General features: G+C 39.0%; 2 protein-coding genes across 2 annotated transcripts in view; one reads left to right on the top strand and one right to left on the bottom strand.

Annotated features, from left to right (window-relative positions):
• Positions 1 to 9,197, bottom strand: part of MNDA (myeloid cell nuclear differentiation antigen) — a 44,635-nt gene extending 35,438 nt beyond the window's left edge. Inside the window, exon 1 of the mRNA XM_031654287.1 lies at positions 9,048 to 9,197. The gene's annotated coding sequence lies outside the window, so the exon portion shown is untranslated. The remainder of the gene's footprint in view (positions 1 to 9,047) is intronic.
• On the top strand, positions 968 to 4,893 carry LOC103877004 (olfactory receptor 6N1-like). The gene has a single exon (XM_009184317.4). It carries the CDS (start codon positions 2,562 to 2,564, stop codon positions 3,507 to 3,509), a length of 948 nt encoding a protein of 315 aa, XP_009182581.1. The 5' UTR covers positions 968 to 2,561; the 3' UTR covers positions 3,510 to 4,893.
• Positions 9,198 to 24,255: the final 15,058 nt, after the last annotated feature.

The following is a 24,255-nucleotide window of genomic DNA, read 5'->3' as shown; positions in this document are numbered from 1 at the left end:
ACAGTGAATATTCTGATATCCAATTTAATTTTGCTATTATCTTGTATGATTTTCTTTTTTGCCTCTGATTCCTAAATATCAAACCACATTTGTATCTACAAGTGATGCCAATGTATTCTTCTCCAGTGCATCAGGGCTTCAATCTGTTATTTGTATGGCCTCTGCATCCATCCAGTACATGCTCATGTATTGTGTTCAGTTGAGGTCAGAGTCCATGTACTGACCATAAGACTTTTATGAAGATGATACCGATAGTGATGAAAAGGAAAGCGATGATGAAAACATAAATAAACATATGTAAATGCCACATAAAATAATGATATGGTGGTCGCATAAACAATGATAGCAATACTGGTGATGGTGGTTTAGAACACTGCTCGGCACATAGACAGCATTTGACAATGATTAAATCAATGAATAAATGATAGGGGAGATAGTGAGGGTAGTGGTCATAGTGATTGTTGTGGAGACGGAGATAGTCAAAGCAGAAGTGATGGCACTGCTGATCTTTCTCATATTGTGGTAGGGTTAATAATGGAAAAATACCTGTGTAAATGACGAGTTGATGGGTGCAGCACACCAACATGGCACAAATATACATATGTAACAAACCTGCACGTTATGCACATGTACCCTACAACTTAAAGTATAATAATAATAAATAAATTAAAAAAAATAATAATGGAAAAATACCTTTGCAGGGACATGGTCGGAGCTGAAGGCCATTATCCTCAGCAAATTAACACAGGAACAGAAAACCAAATACCTCATGTTCTCAATTATAAGTGGGAGCTAAATGTTGAGAACACATGGACACATAGAGGAGAACAACACGCACTGGGGCCTATTGGAGGGTGGAGAGTGGGAAGAGGGAGAGGATCAGAAAAAGTAACTAATGGGTAGGAGGCTTAATACCTGGGTGATAAAATAATCTGTACAATGAACCCCTGTGACATAGGTTTACCTATGTAACAAATCTGCACATGTACCGCACATGTGTTAAACCTGCATATGTACCACATGTATATTAAAATGAAACTATTACACATTAGTAGAAAAATGAGGAACAAACAGATTATTTACTCCTTTCTGGTCATTTCGCTGATCTTACTAGAAGGGAGTAGAGATGAAGCTGATTGGGAAGTCTTTTCGCAAAGTAATTTTTAAGAAGATTAAACTCGTTTTTAGAGTGATCAAGGTGTTGTTCTCCATGTATGCACAAGGATATATGAGTTGGATTTGTTCTCTTTTTATAAAAGGCTATGTGGGACTTGCAAAACTTCTAGTGGCCCAGAGGAGGTAATGCACCTGGGATTAAACTCTAAAGTCCACAGTGAGGGTTGCAGAATTGAGAAAAGTCATTTGAGACATAGAGCTGCTCTGCTGCACTTCCTTTTGCACAACTTCTTGCCCCAGAGAAGTCCTTATTGAAAGCTTTACACACTTAGCAACTCCAGGGAACATGTAGCAAGGAGTCCCTGGGAGGCCCGCATTTCCAGGAACATGAAATATAAGTAGGGGAGTGTCTTGGGGTAGAAAGGATGCCGAGGAGAATGCTATAGTCCTAATGTCATCAAAACCATCAGGTAATGGGCAGGAGTGGTGCCGAAAAGATGAGAGTAGCCAAAGAAGACAGCTAGATGAAGGCTTTGAATGAGGCTTATTAGGGTATGGGAGGAAAACTCAAGTGACATAGGTGTTGATTCCCCTCAAAACCCACCACCATTTCCCAATTTAGGGAAACATACATTATCTGTGTCGTAAGAGTCTTGGGAAACAAATACTTGTTTTTTTTTGAAGAGGAAGCTGAGGTTAAGTAAAAAGTTGCTCAACCTAATGTCTAGTGGCAACCAAATTGCTGACTTTAGAGTAGGGTTTTCCTATTATACCATACGACTTCTGGCTTCTTGGCTTCTTGGCTTCTTCTTGACTTCATGGTTTTCCTTTTTGAGAATTCCTAGCACACATACTTTGGGGATGAATTTTTCACCCAGCGCAGTGTATCCACTGGGTGAATTATCATTAGGCACTACGGGCCTAGGATATTACAGTTTTTGGAGATTCTGCATTTCTTTTATTTTCCATTTTTTCTTCTTCTAGTTCTTACCAGGAGAGGCTAAACACTTCAGAGGGGCTTCCTGAAAGAAGCTTCAACAGTCACTTTAGGGAGATGACTTTTTTTCCTTCTCCACAGTCCAATATTGTTGGTTATTTTCTCATTGGGAACTATCGAGGGATAGTAGTAGGAATTTTCTAGCTCTCCTATTATTGGATGGTGGAGTAGGGGAGAAAATCACTGAGTCACTGGAGCACAATATTATAACATAGAAAGGGATTAAACTGGGATCAGGAGCCTTGGTTTCTAGTCCCAGCCCTGCTACCAACAGACTATGATATGGGACCAACCATTTCTGCTTTTGGGGCTTCAGTTCCTCTAGTGCAAAGTGAGGAACATTGATTAGATAATGTCTCAAGTTCCTTTTAAGTGCTCAGATTTTACGAATAGAGGAAGAAGCTTGAAATAATTTATATTCTATCTTTGTCACTTGTTCCTAGGACTCATGGATCATGTCAATCATAACTGGACCCAGAGTTTTATCCTTGCTGGTTTCACTACCACTGGGACCCTACAACCTCTTGCCTTCTTGGGGACCTTATGCATCTATCTGCTCTCTCTTGCAGGAAACATTCTCATCATTGTCCTGGTACAGTTAGATTCTGGACTGTTCACCCCCATGTACTTCTTTATCAGTGTCCTCTCCTTTGTAGAGGTGTGGTATGTCAGCACCACAGTGCCCACACTGCTGCATACCTTGCTCCACGGGTGTTCACCCATCTCATCAGCTGTATGCTTTATTCAGCTGTATGTCTTTCACTCCTTAGGGATGACTGAGTGCTACTTGTTGGGTGTCATGGCACTGGATCGCTACCTTGCTATCTGCTTCCCACTCCACTACCATGCACTCATGAGCAGACAGGTACAGTTACGACTAGCTGGGGCCACTTGGGTGGCTGGCTTCTCAGCTGCACTTGTGCCAGCCACCCTCACTGCCACTCTGCCCTTCTGCTTGAAAGAGGTGGCCCATTACTTTTGTGACTTGGCACCACTAATGCGGTTGGCATGTGTGGACACAAGCTGGCATACTAGGGCCCATGGCGCAGTGATTGGTGTGGCCACTGGTTGCAACTTTGTGCTCATTTTGGGACTCTATGGAGGTATCCTGAATGCTGTGCTGAAGCTACCCTCAGCTGCCAGTCGTGCCAAGGCCTTCTCTACCTGTTCCTCCCACATGACTGTGGTGGCACTATTCTATGCTTCTGCCTTCACGGTCTACGTGGGCTCACCTGGGAGTCGATCCGAGGGCACAGACAAGCTTATTGCCTTGGTGTATGCCCTCGTTACCCCTTTCCTCAATCCTATCATCTACAGCCTTCGCAACAAGGAGGTGAAGGAGGCTTTAAGGAGAGTCATTGACAGGATCAGAATTATTTTAAGGGAACCTCAATGATCTAATTTGTCATAGCCCAGCTTGTTGGTGATTGTGAGAATCAGCTGGTTGGCTTGTCAATCAAGTAGTCAGAGTCTAAGAAAACGCCAGTAAAGAAATGAAAAAGATCAGTAGTCAAACATGCTGCACACACCCGTGCCTGAATTGGTCAAAGTTAGAAGATGTAAAGAGAAAGGGGTTATGGTCTCTGATTACCCCATTCTAATGGGAAAGAAAAGCAACAAAGGGAGAAAAAACAGCGATGCAGAACAAGTGGTTAAGCTGTATTTATGGCTTAGAGAGACAGTGCAATATAGAAAGGAAGAAGACAAATTAAAGCTAGGAGTGGTAGCTTTAGTCAAGATTCCCGGAGAAAGGTTAAGAAGGTGGAAAACTAGGTTGGCAAAAAGGCGTCTAAAATTTTAGCTTGTATAAAGTTGCAGATGTAGATCGGCGAGTCATGAGCAGAATGCTTATCAATTTGTGGCATCCAGTGATTCTGGGTTATTATGTGACCAAATGTAGCTCGATGGAGAAAAAACCTGAAGTTCTGATCACACTTCTTTTCTCTCCAACTCCTCTATTGCTTCCTCTGCTGAGCAGAGTCATCTCCCATTCCTTGATGGTGTCTGAACTAGGGGCCAAGTACCTGCTAGAGTATGATCAGATAAATTAGTGAGAAAATAGGACTAGATCTTGGCAGAGACTAAGTATGGCCTAATCTTGAATACTTTCCATTTTCCTCATTCTTACAGACCTTACTGCTTTATTTTATGTATGTCTGTAAATGCCAGAAATAGTTACAACTGCCTTCATGTTTTTAAAATTTTAATATTTTTAATATCCCTCTGAAGAAGGAAGAACATCCCAATATTTATGTAATAAAATTATAAAGGTTATTGAACTTGTAGTAAGGAGAGACAGATTCAACCCTAAATCCACTTCAGCTGACCGAGTGACCCTCCTCAGCCTCATTCTCTCTGTCTGTAAAATGAAAGACTGGCAATGAATGAGTGTTCTCATTCCTCTCAGCTTAGGGAGTTTTGATGCTATGCTTATTACATTTGTTTTGTTTTGTTTTGTTTGTTTTTTAAGATGAAGTCTTGCTCTTGTCCCCCAGACTGGAGTGCAATGGTGCGATCTCAGCTCACTGCAACCTCTACCTCTCAGGTTCAAGCCATTCTTCTGCCTCAGCCCCCTGAGTAGCTGGGATTACAGGCACCTATAGCACTTCTTAAGGAAAGCAGGACCTGAACTAGGTCCATATGTGTAAGATCTGAATTTGCAGAGCAGAGATGGAAAGGTGTTGGTACAAATTCAGGTGTTGCCATTTTTGCCTCTATGATTCTGGGCAAAAAACACAAGCTCTCTCTAACGCCAGATTTGTTTTCCTTTAAAAAAAAACTACATCACAGTGTTCTAAAGTTAAATAACACATAGTAAGTATTTCATAAGCAAGTTAGTCTGAGCATCCCAGAATCAGGACAGTATAGTGGTTACAGCATGGACTTTGAAGCTTCTCTGCCTGTGTTCAAACGTCAGTTCTACCATTTATTTGCTGTGTGATCATATGCAATACACTTAAATTCCCTCCACCTCAGTTCCCTTATATGCAAAATGGGGACAATAAAAGAATGTTAAGCATATAAATATTAATCGTTGTTACTTCAAAGTTTTCCACATAAATGTCTTCAGTGGGAATTTATTTCTTTGATAATGCTTAGTTTTACACCTATCTCACATTGTTATTACAATAGACTTGGTAACTCTCCAAATGAGGCATCTTCTTTTGACCTAAGGGTCCAAATTTATCTTTCCATAAACTGAGGAGTAGTTCCTGCTTTCAAGAAGTCTATGCTGTTTCCCCAAATACAAGGTGCAAAACTCGATTCTGCTGATAGGCTGAGTCTACTACCTTTGGGCTCCTTTTCTTCCTCTCCTTCTGCACCTCACTTCACTCAGACTGCTCTTTTTGCAGGAACTATTATGGGCCCAACAGAAACTCTTTTTTCCCTGTAGTGGCAGCACTAGAGGATGGCTCAAATTGAAATGGCTTAGATCACATTAATTAATAGGTCCTTATAGTAATAATAATTACTAAAACTGTTATAACAATTATTATTAATTACTAATATCTGTGGGGTGCATACTGTGCAGTGAACATGGGGACTTACTATCCTGTAGTGAAGACATAAGTAGTCATCTAACAACTCAAAGTAGCTTATATCTCACTACTAATTTGTACTACAATGCATGGTATCCACTCATATTTGAACAAATGAATGAATGAATAAACAAACTCTTAAAAGTCAAATGGGTGTGATAGAGGTTGAGTTCCCCTCCTGAAACTCCACCAGAAGGTATATTTTTTTAAGATCCATTTACAGCTGCAAACTCCCCTTGCCTTTCATTCTACACTCTATTCTACACTCTTCTTTTTTTCTCTTGACACCCTCCTTAGGTATTTCCTTTAGAATATAAAGTTCAGGTCATCTTTAGCACAGAGCTTCTCAACAGATATACTTAACAGATGTGGTGAGTTACTGAGTCCCTGCCCCTAACACACACACTATGAATGGTCAGATAGGACCTAAGGGAATTGAAGTCCTTGGACTGGTTGCCTCACGCAGTAAGTGTTCACCTTAGTGTGCCCTACAGATACCATCACTTTTATAAGCACTATGATATGAAAATAAAAGTTTGAGAAGTAGTGCCTTAGTGTGACGTGTTGGGGTAAGTGCCCAAGATAAGGTCCAACTTGTGGCCACTTCTCCCATGGTGACAATTGGATACTGACTCTAGCAAGATAGACAGTAAGAAGCAGTCAGGTCTAAAAGGCAGCATAATCAGACCATTCACTTGGTACTAGCACCAAGACTGACATACTGTCTCATAGGACATTCAAACTCAAGTATATCAGAGAACAAAATGAAATGCTTTCAATGTACCTGGGGAAGACAGATATAAACCACAGTTGTACTGGGCAGACAAGGGCATGTGATCTTGATATATCACTTCATTTACATAGTTGTTTTAAAAGTTTATTTGCTTCAATAAATAATATCTCTAAAAGGTTCAAAAATTCATCTTATGTGTGAAGTTGACATTTTTTTCTTATGTGTTTATATTTTTAAAAAATAATCAGGTGATTTGAGGATCTGTCTCCTCCCACTCTATATAATAATTATCTTAAGGGAAGCAACAGTGTTATATGCATCCCATTTTCTCCAGTTCCTAGAATAAAGTCTGGGGCATAAAAACCGTTTCAAAAATGTATTAAATAAATAGATAAATGAATTATTGTGAATTCCCCTATTTCTCACATTATGTTAGTTGCATTTCATATCATTTTTTCCTAACATTTAAAGCACATTTTAAAAATAATGTATTACATATAAATGTAGGACATTAAATGTTTAGGTAAATAAAAATTTAAATTACTTATAATCCCATTACTTCAAAAATTATTTCTCTATTTATTTCTAAATTCTAATAAGCATATGCTGTTTTTCCAAATAGTGGCAATGGTACTATGAAAATTTGAACATGTTGAATACTACTTTTTTCACTTAAGCTTTTAACAAATAATTTTAGATCTCATCTTTCTCCTCAAATAATGAATTGCTTGATGAAGGTATCAGTGTAACCACAGAACCAGTTCAATCTGGTTTAACTTTGTCAGTAACAAAATACAACAAAATAATGACTTGTTTTTTAGTTGCAATGGACCCTCAGGTTGCAAGTAACCCAAACACGCCCAGATGAACCAAGTGTGCCAGATTTGTGACCCTAGAGCCAACCAGAATAAAAAGGTAAACCACATGCGGAACCTAAGTATTCAGACCAAGGAATGGTGATCAAATTAAAAAGGAAAGGATAACCTGTTGTGTTGCAGTATAGTTATAAAAGTCAAGGACCTGGCATAACTTCTTTTCAGGAACCAATCAGGTAACGCTTTGTTGCATCCTCCTATCTCCTTCTTACTTGCTCTCTGCCTATAAAACCTGTCTCCAGACCTTAGTTCGGGGAGACAGATTGAACATTGCCTCCTGCCTCCCTGCTAGTCAACCTTGAAATAAGGCTTTTCCGTTCGTAAAAGCTGGTGTCACAGTATTGACTTCTCAGCTCATGGGACGGTGAGCCCACTGCACAGTAATATCAGAACTTGTCATTTTCTCTCACTCTATTTCTGATACAGAATAAATGCCAAGTAAGCACTCTTTATTGACAAGTAGTGGCATAAAAGAGAAGAAACAATGCTCTTGACTAGGCTAGAACTAAACTTGGAAGCCTGGATCATTTAGTACACATATCTACACTAACTGATTCTAGATAATGTTTACAATTCTTATGCTCAGGTATTTGTCATGTTGATAGCCTTCTGAGGGATCATGCATGGGCATTATAATTTACTCAGTCAATACCAAGTCATACAAATATAGAATTAGACAATACAAATGATGCAGAAAGTCTGTCTCAGAGTCTGGCTCACAAGAGGAAAAGAGGAATGTAGGAACACCAATGTGATGTGATATGTGGAGGAATAAAAATGAGTATTAAAGTGGCCACTTTGAGTACAGCACAATTATTCATTTGAAGGATTGGGATAGATGGCTAATCTACATGTACCCATGAAATGAAAATAAAAACAAAAGGTCTACTGGTGCTTGAGACTGTGGGAGATGCAGTAATTTAGTGAAGGATAGTTTCAACTATCCATCTTTGAGAAAAGTTAGGTATTTCAGAGTAAGTGGGACATAAGCTAAATGCTGATTAAGGTTGAATGAGACCATCATATTGTCCAAATATTTGAGAGACCCTTCCAATCCCAAAGTCACATTAGTATCTGAGAAACAAATATTTTCCTTTCCTTTGGCTCTAAAACTTTCCATCTCCTACAGGAAAGCTTTTCTAATTTGATCTCAGAATACTTAGTGTTTGTCTTCCATTTAATGTGATCTACTTGTTAATCTTTTTATGGTTACCTCCTTATCTTAAATTTAATATAGCAACTGCTTTCTTTCCACCTCTGATTCTGAAAAATAAAAGTACATTTGGGCCTATGAATGATTCAAATACGTTACTTCTGATAGATAAATGCTGTAATTCCATTATTTATCTGGACTCCATATCCATCAAAGTATATGCCCACAGAGAACACACAGCTGAGATAAGAGCTCAGATGTCAAAATTAGGATGTTTAATGAACATATTGAGGGTATGGATGTAAACAAAAGTAATAATGAAAAAGTAGATTAGTCTCATGAAGACGCCTGGGTAATAACAGTGGTGATAATGTAAGTAATAGTAACAATACTGGTGATGGAGACTTAGACAAGTGTATTAGATATTCAACAATCAATGATTTGGAACAATGGCTAAAGATAGCTGACATGGCAAAGGGAGGGACAGTGGTGACAGTAACAAAGATAGAGATGGTCAGCACAAAAGTGATAGTGGTGCCTGTGCTGACTGTGATAATATGGTGATGTGGTGAGGTTAGTAAGGATGGATGAGAAATCTCCTTGCAAAGAAAGCTTTTAAAAAGATGAAACTCACCTCTGGGGTGCTAAAGATGTTATTCTTCATGTATTCAAGTTGGATTGTCTCTGCTCATAAAAAGCTATGATGGGGAGGCCAAGGCAGGTGGATCAAGAGGTCAGGAGAGCGAGACCATCCTGGCTCACACGGTGAAACCCCATCTCTATTAAAAAATACAAAAAATTAGCTGGGTGTGGTGGCACATGCCTGTAGCCCCATCTACTTGGGAGGCTGAGGCAGGAGAATCGCTTGAACCTGGGAAGCAGAGATTGCAGTGAGCCGAGATCGTGCCACTGCACTCCAGCCTGGGCAACAGAGCAAGATTCCGTTTCCAAAAAACAACAAAACAAAACAAAACAAAAAAATCTATGAAGGACTTGCAGTGTCTCAAAAGAGGAAGTGTCCCTGGGATTGGATTCTAGAGCCAGTGAGGGTTGCAGAAAAGCCATTTGAAAGAGAATTGGGCTGCTTTACTTCTCTGTGTCCAACTTCCTACCCCAGAGGAGCACTTACAAAAAACATTACACACTTAGCAACTCCAGAGAACATATAGCAAGGAGCCCCTGGGAGGCCGGCATTTCCAGGAACACGAAATATAAGTAGGGGAGTGTCTCGGGGTAAAAAAAAAGATGGGGAGGAGGATGTTGCAAGTTCTAATGTCATCAAAACCATCAGGTAATGGGCAAGGGTGGTACAGAAAAGATGAGAGTATCTAAAAAAGAGAACCAGGTAAAGGCTTTGATCTTTCCTGGATAAGGCCTAATAGAATATGGAAAGAAAACTCCCGGGACATTGATATAGACCACCCACCTCTACATCCATCCTAGAAACATTTTTTCAATGGCTTTAGAATCCATAGACTAACAGGGTGGTGAGGGGCTTTATACAACATTTATTTAGAGAAGGGGAAGTTGAAGTCAAGAAAGGAGAAATGGTTAAGCCCAATGTTCATTTTCAGTTAGTGGCAAAACAAGTTTACAAAGTCAATTTAGAAATAGAATGCTTTTTCTGTTGTGCCACAGCCCTTCTAGATCAATAATATGGGGGCCTTACCTTATCAATTCCTCTCTCTCCTCATTCCCTTTGAGAATTCCTGATGCCTGTCTCCCTTAGGAATCCTTCTTTAAAATGCACTTTGTCTGTTCATTGATTCTTCATGTAGCCCTGCAGTTCTGAGCTTTGAGAGATGGGACATTTCTTTAGGGACTAGATGGAAATTTTTCTCTCTCCTGTTTTCTGGCAGGGTGTGTGGGGAAAAAATTCTGGCACTTACGATTTTGTTTTAAGGAGCCAACACTCTCTCTCGCCACCCCTACCTTTTTCTCTTCTTCACATACATACACACACAGACGGACACACACACACACACACACACACACCAGTATGTGCAGCAACATACTAACACCAAAAAGACAGACTTTTTTTTTCATTTTGTTCTATGTATTTTTGTAGTGATGGGAGGTCATGAAAAGTGGTGGGAAGGAGTGCATGGATTGGTGAGAAGTGAATGAGCAAAACAAAAGAAAGTCTCACAGAAGTGTAGAAGTGTATTGTGACCTCTCCTCATGCCTCAGACTTTGGAATGCTAACTGGGCACCCAGTTGGTACTTCTCTGAAGGTTCTCTTAAGACCAGGTGTGGAACTGTAGGATCCTACTAGGAGATTCCCTGTCTGAGGACAACATAGCCATAGCTTATTGAAGATACAAAAAGAAAACTTATTTTTGAAATACAAACTCTCTGGGCAACTTTTAAAATTTCTTTTTAGTGATAGTGTAAGTTTTGGGTTTCCTGTTTTTGAAAAACAATGTCGAAATGCTTTCTTTCCAAATGCAGGGATGACTTGGCATTTATTTTAGCTTATTTTAAGGGAAAAGGTATGTGTGGAGAACAATGTTGTGGAGTAGCATACAGAAGCAGTATCTCTTTAGTAAATTTGACTAAGATCACAGAATGTTCTGGGACCCCCAACTATTAAATGTGAATAAATTGTCCAATTTGAGGTTTTTCTATGACAATATATCCTCAGGTAAATTTTTCCTGAGCATCCAGCTCAGATATGGACTATATTCTCTTTTCTGACATTTGGTGGATCCTAAATAAAGGCAAGCCCATTATAATATTGTCAAACCTTAAAAATTAATGCTGTGGAGAAAAACAACAGCAGCAAAATAGTAGAAATTAAATCCATGATTTTTTTTCCTAGGTAAAAGCAACTTTTCCTTTGTGGGTAGATAGGTTCAAGTGTTGGGGTAAGTCAACACATAACTTTTGAAGACTTGCTTTGAGCAAACACCATTTGCAGCTAGGTGAATTCCACCAGAAGTCACTGAGAATCATTGAACTTCTGATTTAGATGGTGCTTAAGAAGACATCTGATCTAAACCCCTCTGTCTTTACAAAACATAAAACTGAAATCAAGAGGTAGGGAATAACTTAATTAATTAAGGTTACATGGCAATTTAGAAAAAGACTGAGAATGGGATAGCACCAATGTTTTCTAACGCTTTCCAGTATACCTTTTGGCATTTTTTTTTTTCATTTTATCTGAAGTAGTAAGCCTCTGGCACCAAGCACCACGCAGCAGATGTAGGTGGGAAATCAGATTCAATGAGTCATAGACTTCTTCTAGGTCCCTGACTATCTTCCCATAGAGTAACTCATACCTGTAGAGAACATGGCTGGCTGTGGAGGTTCACAAGTCTTGTCCAGCCAGACTTTCTTCTCTGACTCCTGTAGTCTCAATTTTCCTTTCCAGAAGTAAGTTTTGGTTTCATACTTCACAAACCATCTCATGATCTTGCTTAATTTCATGATCCTTGATTATACAAGTATCCCTGATTACACAAACATATGATTATAGGTGGATGGCCTTTGTCCATTTTCTCATTAAATCTCCCATAGAAGGTAAATAGATAAATGTCTTTTCAATATTAGTTAGTAGATAGATTCTAAGCTTAATCCAGAAGATTTAACTTTCATTTAACAGCCAAGAGGATCTAATCATGCTAACTGAGGCTTCATCCTCCTTACCATCCCTGACAACTATGGGTTTTTAGAACACATATGACCCCACAAGTCAGCCTACATATGACCTTTCACTTGAATGACCTTCTACTTAAACGTAGGCTAGAGAAAGAAAATCCTTTTAAACGTGATTCATATGAGCCTGCAGAGTAATTATTGGGAAGGTATTTTTTGTCTATGGTTATTAAGATCTAAAAGTAATGTCAACTTTTATAGGTACGTTAGTCATTTCTTTGGCTAATATGGTGAACAAACCATAAAATCTTTTTAAGCTTTCTCCCAACATTGATTAGGTGTGGGATAAATGGGGATCAAGTCACCTGGAATCTTCTCAGGTAAAAACTTTAGCAATAGAAAAAGATTTTTATTTTAATGAGAATATATATCTCAGATCAACTAAATTAGATGCTCTGAAAGTGGGATCTAGTAATTGGTGTTTTAATAAACCTCAAGAAGTTATGCATGCAAGTTAAAGAACTTGGAGAACCACTGGTCTACTCCAATCGGTGAGATTGAAAGGAGGAACTGGGCATATGTAGCACAGTTCTTTCCTGTGCTGTTCTCCCAGGGAGCCAGCCTGCCTGGTTTGTGAGTTCTGCTCTGCTTTCTGCCATTCAGTGAAAGGGAGTCTGTGACTTTCCATGCTGCACAGTAATTACGTAAAAGCAACATAAGGAAAATTAACACACTATCAGAGTAAGATATTTGAAATCTCTCCCCCGAGTAATAAATACAACAGGCAAATAAATCATAAGTTTATATAGAAATTATTTGTAGAATAATTAACAAGGTCCACCTACTGGAGGCATATGGAATAAAGATTGATTTCAAGCACAGTGGAATTAAACAAAAGCTAGACCATAAAACAAGTCTCAATACAGTTAATAGAGTTAATAATATTAACATAATATAGACCTCTGCTTCTACTAGTGATATAAATAAATAAGAAATAAATAAATGATGCATTTAACATGTCCATATATTTGATATTTAAAGAAAATACTTCTATACAACTTACTCTCAGAGGTAGTCATAGGAAAAGTAGAAAACATCTATATCTGAACAGTAACAAAAAGTATAATTTCAAAATATTTGGGAAAAAGTGCTTTTTAGAAGTTTATAACCTTTAAATTTAATATTATTAAAAAAGTATAAAATTAATTATCTAAAAATTAATTCAAGTTTAAAATTAGAAAAATAATGTTAGGGAGAAAAATGAAAGTGTAAGAAAAAATGTGGGAGCAGAAATTGATAGAATAAAAATAAACATATGACAAAAATTATATACTAATAAAAATGTTGGTTCCTAAAAATAAAAATAAACTCCTGACAAGACTAATAAAAATAAAGGAGAGAGGGGGGCAAAAATAAGAAAGATTAAGAATGAAAAATTGGCAGAATTACAGATGCATCAATGTTTAAAGTTATAATAAAATATTATTAAAGATATATGCCAATTAATGAAAATTTTAAATTGACTAGGTTCATATCTAGAAAAATTATAAATTAGAAATATCAATGTCAGAATTAATGCAAAATCTAAATAATATTAAATTAGGAGTTAAAAAATCAGTAGAAAGAAAACATCAGTGGCGGCTTGCTTAATAAGTGAGTTCTACCTAATATTGAAGAAAAACGTAGCTCCTATTTTTATACACTTTCTTCTGAGAATTAAAACACTGGAAATACAACTCAACAGTGCATTTTACAAAGGCAGCCTAACAATGATTCCAAAATAAATAAAACTAGTAACGTGAAAAAATAGACGATAATCTCATTTATTAACATATATGCAAAATTCTTCCTCCAAATATTCCTAAGCCAAATTCAATAATTCCCATTAAGAACAAAACAAGATTCATTACTAATATTACTTTTATTTAATATTGTACAGAAAAAATATGACTTAGGTCACCAAAATGATAGAGTGAAACAACCTGTCTCCACTACCCTCGATCTCATAGAAAACAAAAAACAAATAACAAAAAACAAATACGCAGGGCAGAAATGATCACCAGCAATATCCCAGAACCCAAATAGAAGGATGAGATAGCTTCTGGGGTTGCAGAGAAGTAAAAACACTGTGCAGAGGGTAACAGAATCAGATTTTTATAACTATAATGCTTTTCCCCCAATTTGCCATGAACCAAGCATTTGGGAAATTTCCCCTGATTCACAGTTACTACTCTGGAAAAGGTAAGTTCAAGATGGACAACCAGCTTCCTCAACATCTTGGCTTTCCGGGCAGGAGACCTGTTCCTGCCTCAACACCGAAAATTCCTGAAGACTGACAGAGACAAAGTGGGCAGTGCGTCTAGCAGCATCCCCAGCCTGGGAAACTCTCTGTATCTTGGCTGAAGGAGATGCCAAATTAGAGTGTTCAGTAGAACCTCACTGTAGGAGGTATGTTCTGTTAGTCTCTTGGGCACAAAATCCTAGACAGCTTTCCCATTCTGCTATGTTATCCCCTTTGGGACCTCCCCCATCCTGGACAGGCAGCACTCTGAACAGTTGCTAAAACAGAGGTAAACCTGGACTTAGTTGCCACTTAGTGCTAAAAAGGAGGCAGTGACCTAGCAAAAAAAAAAAAAAAAGACAACAGGTAATTGTAAAGAAAACGCTAAGCAAACATATCCAATAGAAACAAAAATATATCAGATAAAGGAGACTGGAATAAATAATTTTTCAATTCAAAGTCATAAATGTACATATACGAACTGAAAATCATGAGCTCCCCAAATTGACAAAGCAAAAAACCAGTAACCAACCCTAATAAGACAGCAATAGGGAACCTCCCTGATTAAGAATAAAGAGAAGTTTTAAGAAAACCCAAAGATATTCAAAATAATACAAAAAAGCAATTTAGAAATGTATTAGAAAATTTTAACAAAGAGATTAAAATAACGAGAAACAAATCAAATAGGAACCCTGGAACTTAGAAGTATATTTGCTAAACCACAAAATTATTTAGAGGCTCTCAACAGCAGAATGGATCAGGCAGAGGAAAGAAACAGTGAGCTCAATGACAGGGTGTTGGAAAATACACAGAGGAGAAAAAAGAATGAAACTAAATGAAGGAAGGCTACAGGATATAGAAAATTACCTCAAAGGAGGAAATCTAAAAATTATTGAAGTTCAAGAGGGAGCTGGGCATGAACAAAGAATAGAAAGCTTAACAAAGAGATAACTGATGTACCTTTAAGGTACCAAATAAGACCCCTCCAGTTTGCCCATGATTATGGAAAACTCTGAAGCATCCTGGGTCGTTGAGCCATCCCTCTGACTCGAAGTACTTTCCGAGAAGCCCCTTTTACGTCCTTGTTCCTGCGGCTGGAGATGATGGGTTTTATGAAGGCAGAGACAATGCTGTAGAACAGCACCACCTGTTTTCTTGCTGTAGGTTATACTAGGAGTCAGACCTCATGCACATGATCACGGCTGGCCCTTAGAACATGGTGACCACACTTTTACTTTTTTTCCGTGATGGCAGGTTGAAGGCATTGTGAATGTGAGTCTACCATGTAGAAAGACAAAATGGTGTGAAGAGATTCATGCTGTGGACTTTTCCCAAGGAGCAGCACAGGAACTTAACAGAAAAACTGAAAGAAGCCACAAACTCTGTGAAAATAGTAGTGTGCAGCAGCCTACACTGTGAACCAAACAGAAAACGATGAGTCTCCAGAGCGTAAGAAGTGGGGGGACTGCTGCCATGACACACATCCCCACAGTGGGGAGACTGTTGCCATGACATCCTTTCCCACAGGAGAGCTGGGCAATCCAGGCCATGACGGGAGGCATTAGCCCTCCTCAATGCTGAGGCTGATTTAGGGAGCAGTGGGTAAAATATGAGAAGGAACAGCATGGGGACATACTTTGCATGCACTCCCAGATGCCACTGGAGATGGAGGGAAGCCATTTCTGATCCTACCTCACAGGGGACCTTGAAGAAGTCTACTGGCATCAGGCAGTGGTCACAGGTTGAGAGAAGCTCCCAACTGAGATTTGCAGTATAATTTGAGTAGGGGCGAACCCTAGTGGCCAGAACCAACAAGCCAGTCAGAAGTGTGCTAAAAACATGGGTATAGAAGCTGGGTGCCCCTGCTTTATGAGCAAAACGGAGGGGTATGGCCTGAAAGCCATGCTTTCTGTCTCCCTTGGGGTTTGGGTTCAAGCCAGTGCATAATGGTTTGGGGCATAAGCCTTCTGAGTGAAGGCTGCCTGGAACTCAACTAGCTGCTGCCAGCAGAACACTGTATATGTGAGACCTGCCCTGCCAAGTGTGTGAGAGCTAAGTGGGGCTTATTGCCACTTACTACACCCCACTGCCTGTTTGGAGTCTTTTGTGCAGCAGAGAAAGCTACATTCTTCCTCAGAACATTACCCCAGCAGCCAGGGAACTGCCCTCTGGGGTCACTGCCTGCAGAGGAGCCAGAGTACAGACTTACCTGACTCAGCTCCCACCTGGCTTTGCTCCTAGACCCACCTTGGTAGCGTAACACAATGTGTAGAGATATTAGGAATTCCATGGGAGCTTTGGGACACCTACAAATTGCTTGAGATGCCAGACCACCTTCCCTGGGTAACATACGGCAAGCACAAATTCCACATTGCAGCTGGTGTTCTTTTAGGAGTACCACCTGCTGGCTGGAAGCAACCAGGATAGCCTTTTACAACATCTGGAGGCACAATTACACTGTGTTTAGGAAGGAGAAAACTTTTGTGTAATCTCTACTATTGCCATTGACTGGATCATCCCGGCTAGCCAGGAGGTCTTGAATCTATTCACATGCTCCAATACATTATTTCTACAGCTGACATTCAAGAAAGCCAACACACTAAGGCTATTTCTAACTAAGGAAACCTTAGAGTCTACTAACTTCCCTCCCATCCCCATCAGAGCTGGTGCGGTACCTGCTGCTGGAAGACTAGAGGAAAGGTCGTATCACAGGATCCCTTGCAGACACTCCTCAGCAACAGTGTGGAGTGTGGAAGCCCCACTGGGTGGCTCGACCCAGGGGAGCAGCAGGATTCACAGTAGTCTGGCCCTAAGGGACTTCTACTTCTAGGGGAAGGGGGAGTGCACCACACTGAGGGAGTATCCCATGAGAGAGAAGAGGCCATATTACGGTCCTTAAGTCCCTGAACTTTCCGCTTATGGGATTGAAGAGGCACAGGTGCAGTGCTGGGCTAGTTGGGGAATGTCTGTGAATCTACTCTGACAGTCAGGCAGCCCTGATGCTTGTGAAGAGTATAAGAGAATGGGACTTTTCTCCCCACTGATTACCACTGCAAACACAGCTGAGACTTCTGCTATGAGAACTCAGCATGTGTGCATCTGTAGACAACCTTTCTGAAATACTTCGGTATGACACATCCCCATAGGAGGAATGCCCTCCAGGTTCAGGCTTGCATGAGAGGTAGAGTCACAATCCCCCTCTACATAGAACGTCAGGATTCCTGCAGATAAAAAGAAGTGCCTGTCTAATCTGAATAACCGGAACATCAAGTTAGGAATGTGACTGGAAGAAGGATCACATCCGATGTCTGGGAAGGAAAACTGTGGTGGCTCCCGCTCCTCCCCCTGAAAATACCTAGTGCATCTCACTGAGAGATTCCCCAGATACCTCTGGCAAGGCTAGGACCTCTGCTCACCATTGAGGTATTGCGTTTACCCACCTGCTTTAGCTGCAGCTGGATTTCACCCATGGGCACCTCCTACTGACCTGAAGCCTAAACTGTTCAACCCAGTGAATCAAATACTAGGAAATTATTATTATTATTATTATTATTATTATTATTATTTTGCCTAAGTATTCATAGTGCATTTTTTATTTTATTTTATTTTTATTATACTTTAAGTTCCAGGATACATGTGCACAACGTGCAGGTTTGTTACATATGTATACATGTGCAATATTGGTGTGCTGCACCCATTAACTCGTCATTTACGTTAGGTATATCTCCTAATGCTATCCCTCCCCCCTCCCCCCACCCCACGACAGGTCCCGGTGTGTGATGTTCCCCTTCCTGGGTCCAAGTGTTCTCATTGTCAATTCCCACCTATGAGTGAGAACATGCGGTGTTTGTTTTTTTGTCCTTGCCATAGTTTGCTGAGAATGATGGTTTCCAGCTGCATCCATGTCTCTACAAAGGACATGAACTCATCCTTTTTTATGGTTGCATGGTATTCCATGGTGTATATGTGCCACATTTTCTTAATCCAATCTATCATTGATGAACATTTGGGTTGGTTCCAAGTCTTTGCTATTGTGAATAGTGCCTCAATAAACATACATGTGCATGTGTCTTTAAAGCAGCATGATTTATAATCCTTTGTGTATATACCCGGTAATAGTGTGGCTGGGTCAAATGGTATTTCTAGTTCTAGATCCTTAAGGAATCGCCACACTGTCTTCCACAATGGTTGAACTAGTTTATAGTCCCACCAACAGTGTAAAAGTGTTCCTATTTCTCCACATCCTCTCCAGCCCCTGTTGTTTCCTGACTTTTTATGATCGCCATTCTCACTGGTGTGAGATGGTATCTCATTGTGGTTTTGATTTGTATTTATCTGATGGCCAGTGATGATGAGCATTTTTTCATGTGTCTGTTGGCTGCATAAATGTCTTCTTTTGAGAAGTGTCTGTTCATATCCTTCGCCCACTTGTTGATGGGGTTGTTTGCTTTTCTCTTGTAAATGTGTTTGAGTTCTTTGTAGATTCTGGATACTAGCCCTTTGTTAGATGAGTAGGTTGCAAAAATTTTCTCCCATTCTGTAGGTTGCCTGTCCACTCTGATGGTAGTTTCTTTTGCTGTGCAGAGGCTCTTTAGTTTAATTAGATCCCATTTGTCAATTTTGGCTTTTGTTGCCATTGCTTTTGGTGTTTTAGAAATGAAGTCCTTGCCCAAGTCCTCAATGGTATTGCTTAGGTTTTCTTTTAGGGTTTTATGGTTTTAGTTCTAACATTTAAGTCTTTAATCTATCTTGAATTAATTTTTGTGTAAGATGTAAGGAAGTGATCCAGTTTCAGCTTTCTACATATGTCTAGCCAGTTTTCCCAGCACCATTTATCAAATAGGGAATCCTTCCCCCGCTTCTTGTTTTTGTCAGGTTTGTCAAAGATCAGATGGTTGTTGATGTGTGGTATTATTTCTGAGGGCTTTGTTCTGTTCCATTGTTCTATATCTCTCTTTTGGTACCAGTACTATGCTGTTTTGGTTACTGTAGCCTTGCAGTATAGTTTGAAGTCAGGTATCGTGATGCCTCCAGCTTTGTTCTTTTGGCTTAAGATTGTCTTGGTAATGCGGCTCTCTTTTGGTTCCATATGAACTTTAAAGTAGTTTTAAAGCTTTGAGAGTTCCTTTGGAATTGATTTCTAGTTTCATTTTGCTGTGATCTGAGGAGACACTTGATATGATTTTTTTTTTTTTTTTGAGACAGAGTCTCACGTGGTGGAGTGAGAGCAAGAGGGGGAGGAGATGCCACACACTTTTAAACAACAACATCTCACAAAAACAAATGATGGAGAATAGAACCAAGCCATGAGGAATTCACCCCCATGACCCAACATGACCCAAACACCTCTCACCAAGTCCCACATCCAACATGAGATTTCGAGAGGACAGCATCTAAACTCGTTACAGTTCAACATGAGATAAAAAAAAAAAATCAATAGTATTCAGAGTACAGGTGGTTTTTTGTTATATTGATAAGTTCTTTAGTGGTGATTTCTGAGATTTTGGTGCACATGTCATCTGAGCAGTGTGCACCATACCCAATATGTAGGCTTTTATTTCTCATCCTCGTCACCTTTCCCTGAGTCCCCAAAATCCATTGTATCATTCTTATGCCTTTGCATCCACATAGCTTAGCTCTCACTTACAAGTGAGAACGTACGATATTTAGTTTTCCATTCCCAAGTTACTTTACTTGGAATAATGGTCTCAAGCTCCGTCCAACTTGCTACAAATAACATTATTTCATTCCTTTTAATGGCTGAGTAGTATTCCATGGTGTATATACAAACATTTTCTTTATCTACTTTATCTACTGGTCGATGGGCACTTAGGTTTGTTCCATATCTTTGCAATTGCAAATTGTGCTGCTACAAACATATAATGACTGCTTTTTCTTTGAGTAAATATCTAGTAGTGGGATTGCTGGATTGAATGGTAGTTCTACTTTTAGTTCTTTAAGGAATCTTAGTACTATTTTTTATAGTGGTTGTTCTACTTTACATTCCCACCAGCAGTGCAAAAGTGTTCCTTTTTCACCACATCCCTGCTAACATCTATTACTTTCTAACTTTTTGATTATGGCCATTGTTGCAGGAGTAAGTTGGTATCTCATTACAGTTTTAATTTGCATTTCCCTGATAATTAGTAATGTGGAGCATTGTTTTCATATATTTGTTGGCTGTTTGTATATTCTCTTTTGAGAATTTTCTATTCACGTCCTTTGCCGACTTTTTGATAGGATTTTTGGTTGTTTTGAGTTCCTTGTAGATTCTGGATATTAGTCTTTCATTGGATGCATAGTTTGTGAATATTTTCTTCCACTCTGTGGTATGTCTGTTTACTCTGCTGATTATTTCTATTGCTGTGCAGAACTTTTTAGTTTAATTAGGTCCCATTTATTTATTTTTGTTTTTGTTGCATTTGCTTTTGGGGTCTTAGTCATGATTATGAGATTTAGAAGGGACAACATCCAATACGAGATTAAGAGGAGGGCTTGAAAAGTCTAAAATAATTACTATATGGCCCTTTAAGAAAAAGTTTGCCTGCTCCTGCCCTGAAGTATTTATTAGATCCTGTATAGATAGGTAAATTTCATATTGATTAAATTATAATCTTAGGATAAATTATATTCTCAGGACAAATTAATAGTGGTTACATATTATTTTTATGTTAGTTTCCAACTTGGCATCTCCTCACTGATGAGTCTGATTTCTGAGCCAGCATCCTTAGGTACTTTGCACAATGTCTCTCCTAGCTCTATGTAGTTGTTACTAGGGATCTTAATTTTTATTTTGCTCTCTTTGCATGATCCCAGTCTTAGGAACATATCCTGGATACACTTTGGGGAGAAAAACAAAAATGTGGCTTGGATGAGAGTATTGTTAGGAGAATTTATAGGTAGATGGGTAGTTTTTCCTAAAGAATGTTTATTTAAAAATGGCTTTCAAGAGAAGGATCTAGGAGTGTGTCACAGTAGTCTCTACTCAATCAACAGTAACACTCAAAAGTTAATAACCCAGATGGAAACCTGGGTTATTATAGACAAGCTGGAGGCCATTTAGCTGGAAGAAAATTCATCAAGGCAGGGTTTGAAAGTTTGAAAGCTGGGTTCTAGTATTGGCAGAACTCAGTGTTATGCTGGATTCAGAAAGTTGCCATAGGACCAATGAGGGGAAGTGACAAGGGGGGAAGTGACGAGGAGATGGATTTCAGTTCATGAAAACTAAATTTCAAACAATCCAGAGCTACATGTTTATTGTGACTGTTTTGTAATACAGTTCTCTAATAGGGAACATTGTCAATTAATCTTAGAAACACTAAAAAGGAAAAGAGTATGACGGGTAGGAGGGAGAGAGACTTAAAGTTTATGGATCACTTACTATGTACAAGACTTTATATTTTGCTCTTTATATATTTTATCTGAGCGAAACACAAGCTAGCTCATGATATTCTCACAGAATACCAACATCAGACAAAGTCACTCTGTGACCACAATGAAGTGAGAGGAAAAAAAATACCACTTAATAATCCTGTCTAATTACATATAAGACTGTACAATCAGAAAAATATATTTAGTTTTCTAGTTAAAATGAGTGACTGATATGATCTTTCTCAATTACAGATTTAGTCTACCTTAATAAATAGATTCATTAAGATACCTAATCATGGAATTATTTCTAGCAATTGACAGGACCAAATCCAGAACAAGCTTAGCTTTCTTGAACCCTTCCTCCTCACCTAAAATTGCCTAATGTGAGCCCACATCCTGCAATAATTTCTATCTAACACTCTCTTACAGAAATGTCCCACAACTCCAGTGGTGTGTGATCACCCACATTGCAGTGAGTCAATAAACCTAATTTTGTTAGATTATTGGTATGTTCCTTTCTTTTGCTGGAAGGCCCTGTCCTGTCATTTAATTCTCAAAGCAACCCGAATATGTTCAGTTTAAAGGTAAAGAAAATAAGGCTGTGAGATGCTAAGTCACTTAGGCAAAGTTAATTATTTAAAGAAGTTTAGTTGCCAAACAGGTATTCTACATCTGCAACATGAAGTGCGAAATGTAAACTAACACACTTTAAAACTATTGTAGTTAGTGTTTCCATTTTATCTTAATTCTCACAACACACATTTATACATAATAAAATACTGGTTCAAATAAATACACAACTGCCTGAGGGTACATAGGTAAAGAGTAGTAGTTAAGAGTACAGACTTTAAAAGAGGTAACACGTTACGGTAATGTGACCTTGGTTATGCTCCTTTGACCATTAGGAACATTTCCGAGGCAGTGGAGCTTAGAGGTGATGATCATGGACTCTGGGGTCAGAGTGATTGGGTTTATAATTCTGTAGAGCACTTGTATGAGCTTGTATACATTATTAAACTCTCTGTACTTCAGTTTTCTCAAATGTAAAATGGGAATAACAGTCATACTAACCTCATAGAGTAATTATGAGGACTGTATTAGTACATACATTGTGCTTAGAACAATATGTGTTGCTTGGCAAATGGTCAGGTAAACAGGTCTTTAATTGGAACTACAATTCAAATTAAGGTTTCTGAAGCTCCACAACCCCAGTTTGTTTGTTTTAAGAACAGGCAGCTCTTATCAGAGAGGCTTCTCAAAGGAAGAGTATTAGGTGGGATTCAGCACATTATCAGGAAAAGTAATTGGCTAAAATGATGAGGGGAAACAGTGTCTCTTTGGATTTCTGAGGTGAGTCAAGAAATGTGAGAGTGCATGTGTTTGTGAGAAGAGTGTTGGGAGGATTAGGGTCATGTTTTCAGATCCAGAGCCCAAGAGTCTAGGTTCGGAAGTCACTAGTGATGAGGGAATAGGAGTGGCAAAGGAGGGTGATGAGATAGCAAACATTTGGAAAAGACTTTTCTGAGCCCACCTCTGCAGGTGAGAGGTAAACTTGGCTTCCCAGGAGTCTCCCCTGAGCCTGATTCTCACCTGCCTCTGGGGTTGGAGGTCTCCCTTCCTTCTGTCACTGTGGCAAAACAGTTAGTGTTAGCTCTGGGGACTCTGCCTCAGGAGGATGAGACTTGCTATAAAGGAGAAAGGGCTTATAGATCCAGTGTCCATCTCCCACACATATACTGATCCAGGCAAGATCAAAGCAGACACTGAATGATGTTCAGTGGTTGGTAGGTGAACTAGGGGGCACATTAACTGTATTGATCAGGGATTGCAAAGGTGGGACTGATAATAAGGGACTTGAAAACAGACACTACTTTGAAATCCAACAATCAGTTTAGTGAAAATGTGAGTTAAGCAACTGGGACTTGAAATAATTCAATTTTGATAATCTCAGAGTATCAGAATTGGAAGAGACTTTGAAGGCCATCTTGTCCACCATTCCCTCCATTTGATTCTTACTTCATTCTACAACCAAGAGTTTAGCAAACATTTGCTTTTAAAACGTTGAGAGACAAGAAATTATCTTATGTGTGTGCTGTCACAGATTGGTCAAGTGCTGACACAGGTGATAGAAAGTAGAGGTTTCTTAAACAATTATTTGTAAAATAGAGGCTGTGATTGAGAACATCTAAAGAGGTATAGACAGTCTCCAACGAACGATAATTCTACTTACAATTTTTCTACTTTACAGTAATATGAAAGCAATACATATTCAACAGATTAATACATGAGATATTCAATACCTTATTATAAAATCGGCTTTGTGTTAGATGATTTTGCCGAACTGTAGGCTAATGCAAGTTCTCTGAGCACATGTAAGGGAGGCTAGGCTAACATAGGATGTTTGGGTATATTCCATGCATTTTCAACTTATTTTCATTATCGTAGGTTTATTGTCTGTAACCCCTTTGTAAGTTGAGGAGCATTTATATTGTATTCTCTCAGGAGAAGCTGCATTTGAAAATGCTTATCCTAGAGAAGGCCTTACACAGATTTTCTGTTTGGAAGAGTAAAGACATTTGGTCATGCAATAATT

This window comes from Papio anubis, chromosome 1, assembly GCF_008728515.1.
Source record: "Papio anubis isolate 15944 chromosome 1, Panubis1.0, whole genome shotgun sequence".
NCBI lineage: Eukaryota > Metazoa > Chordata > Mammalia > Primates > Cercopithecidae > Papio > Papio anubis.
This window is presented reverse-complemented; position numbering and strand designations above follow the sequence as displayed.

Bases quoted from the DNA above. Each gene is read 5' to 3' on its own strand.
- LOC103877004 (XM_009184317.4), top strand. From the start codon at position 2,562: ATGGATCATGTCAATCATAACTGGACCCAGAGTTTTATCCTTGCTGGT.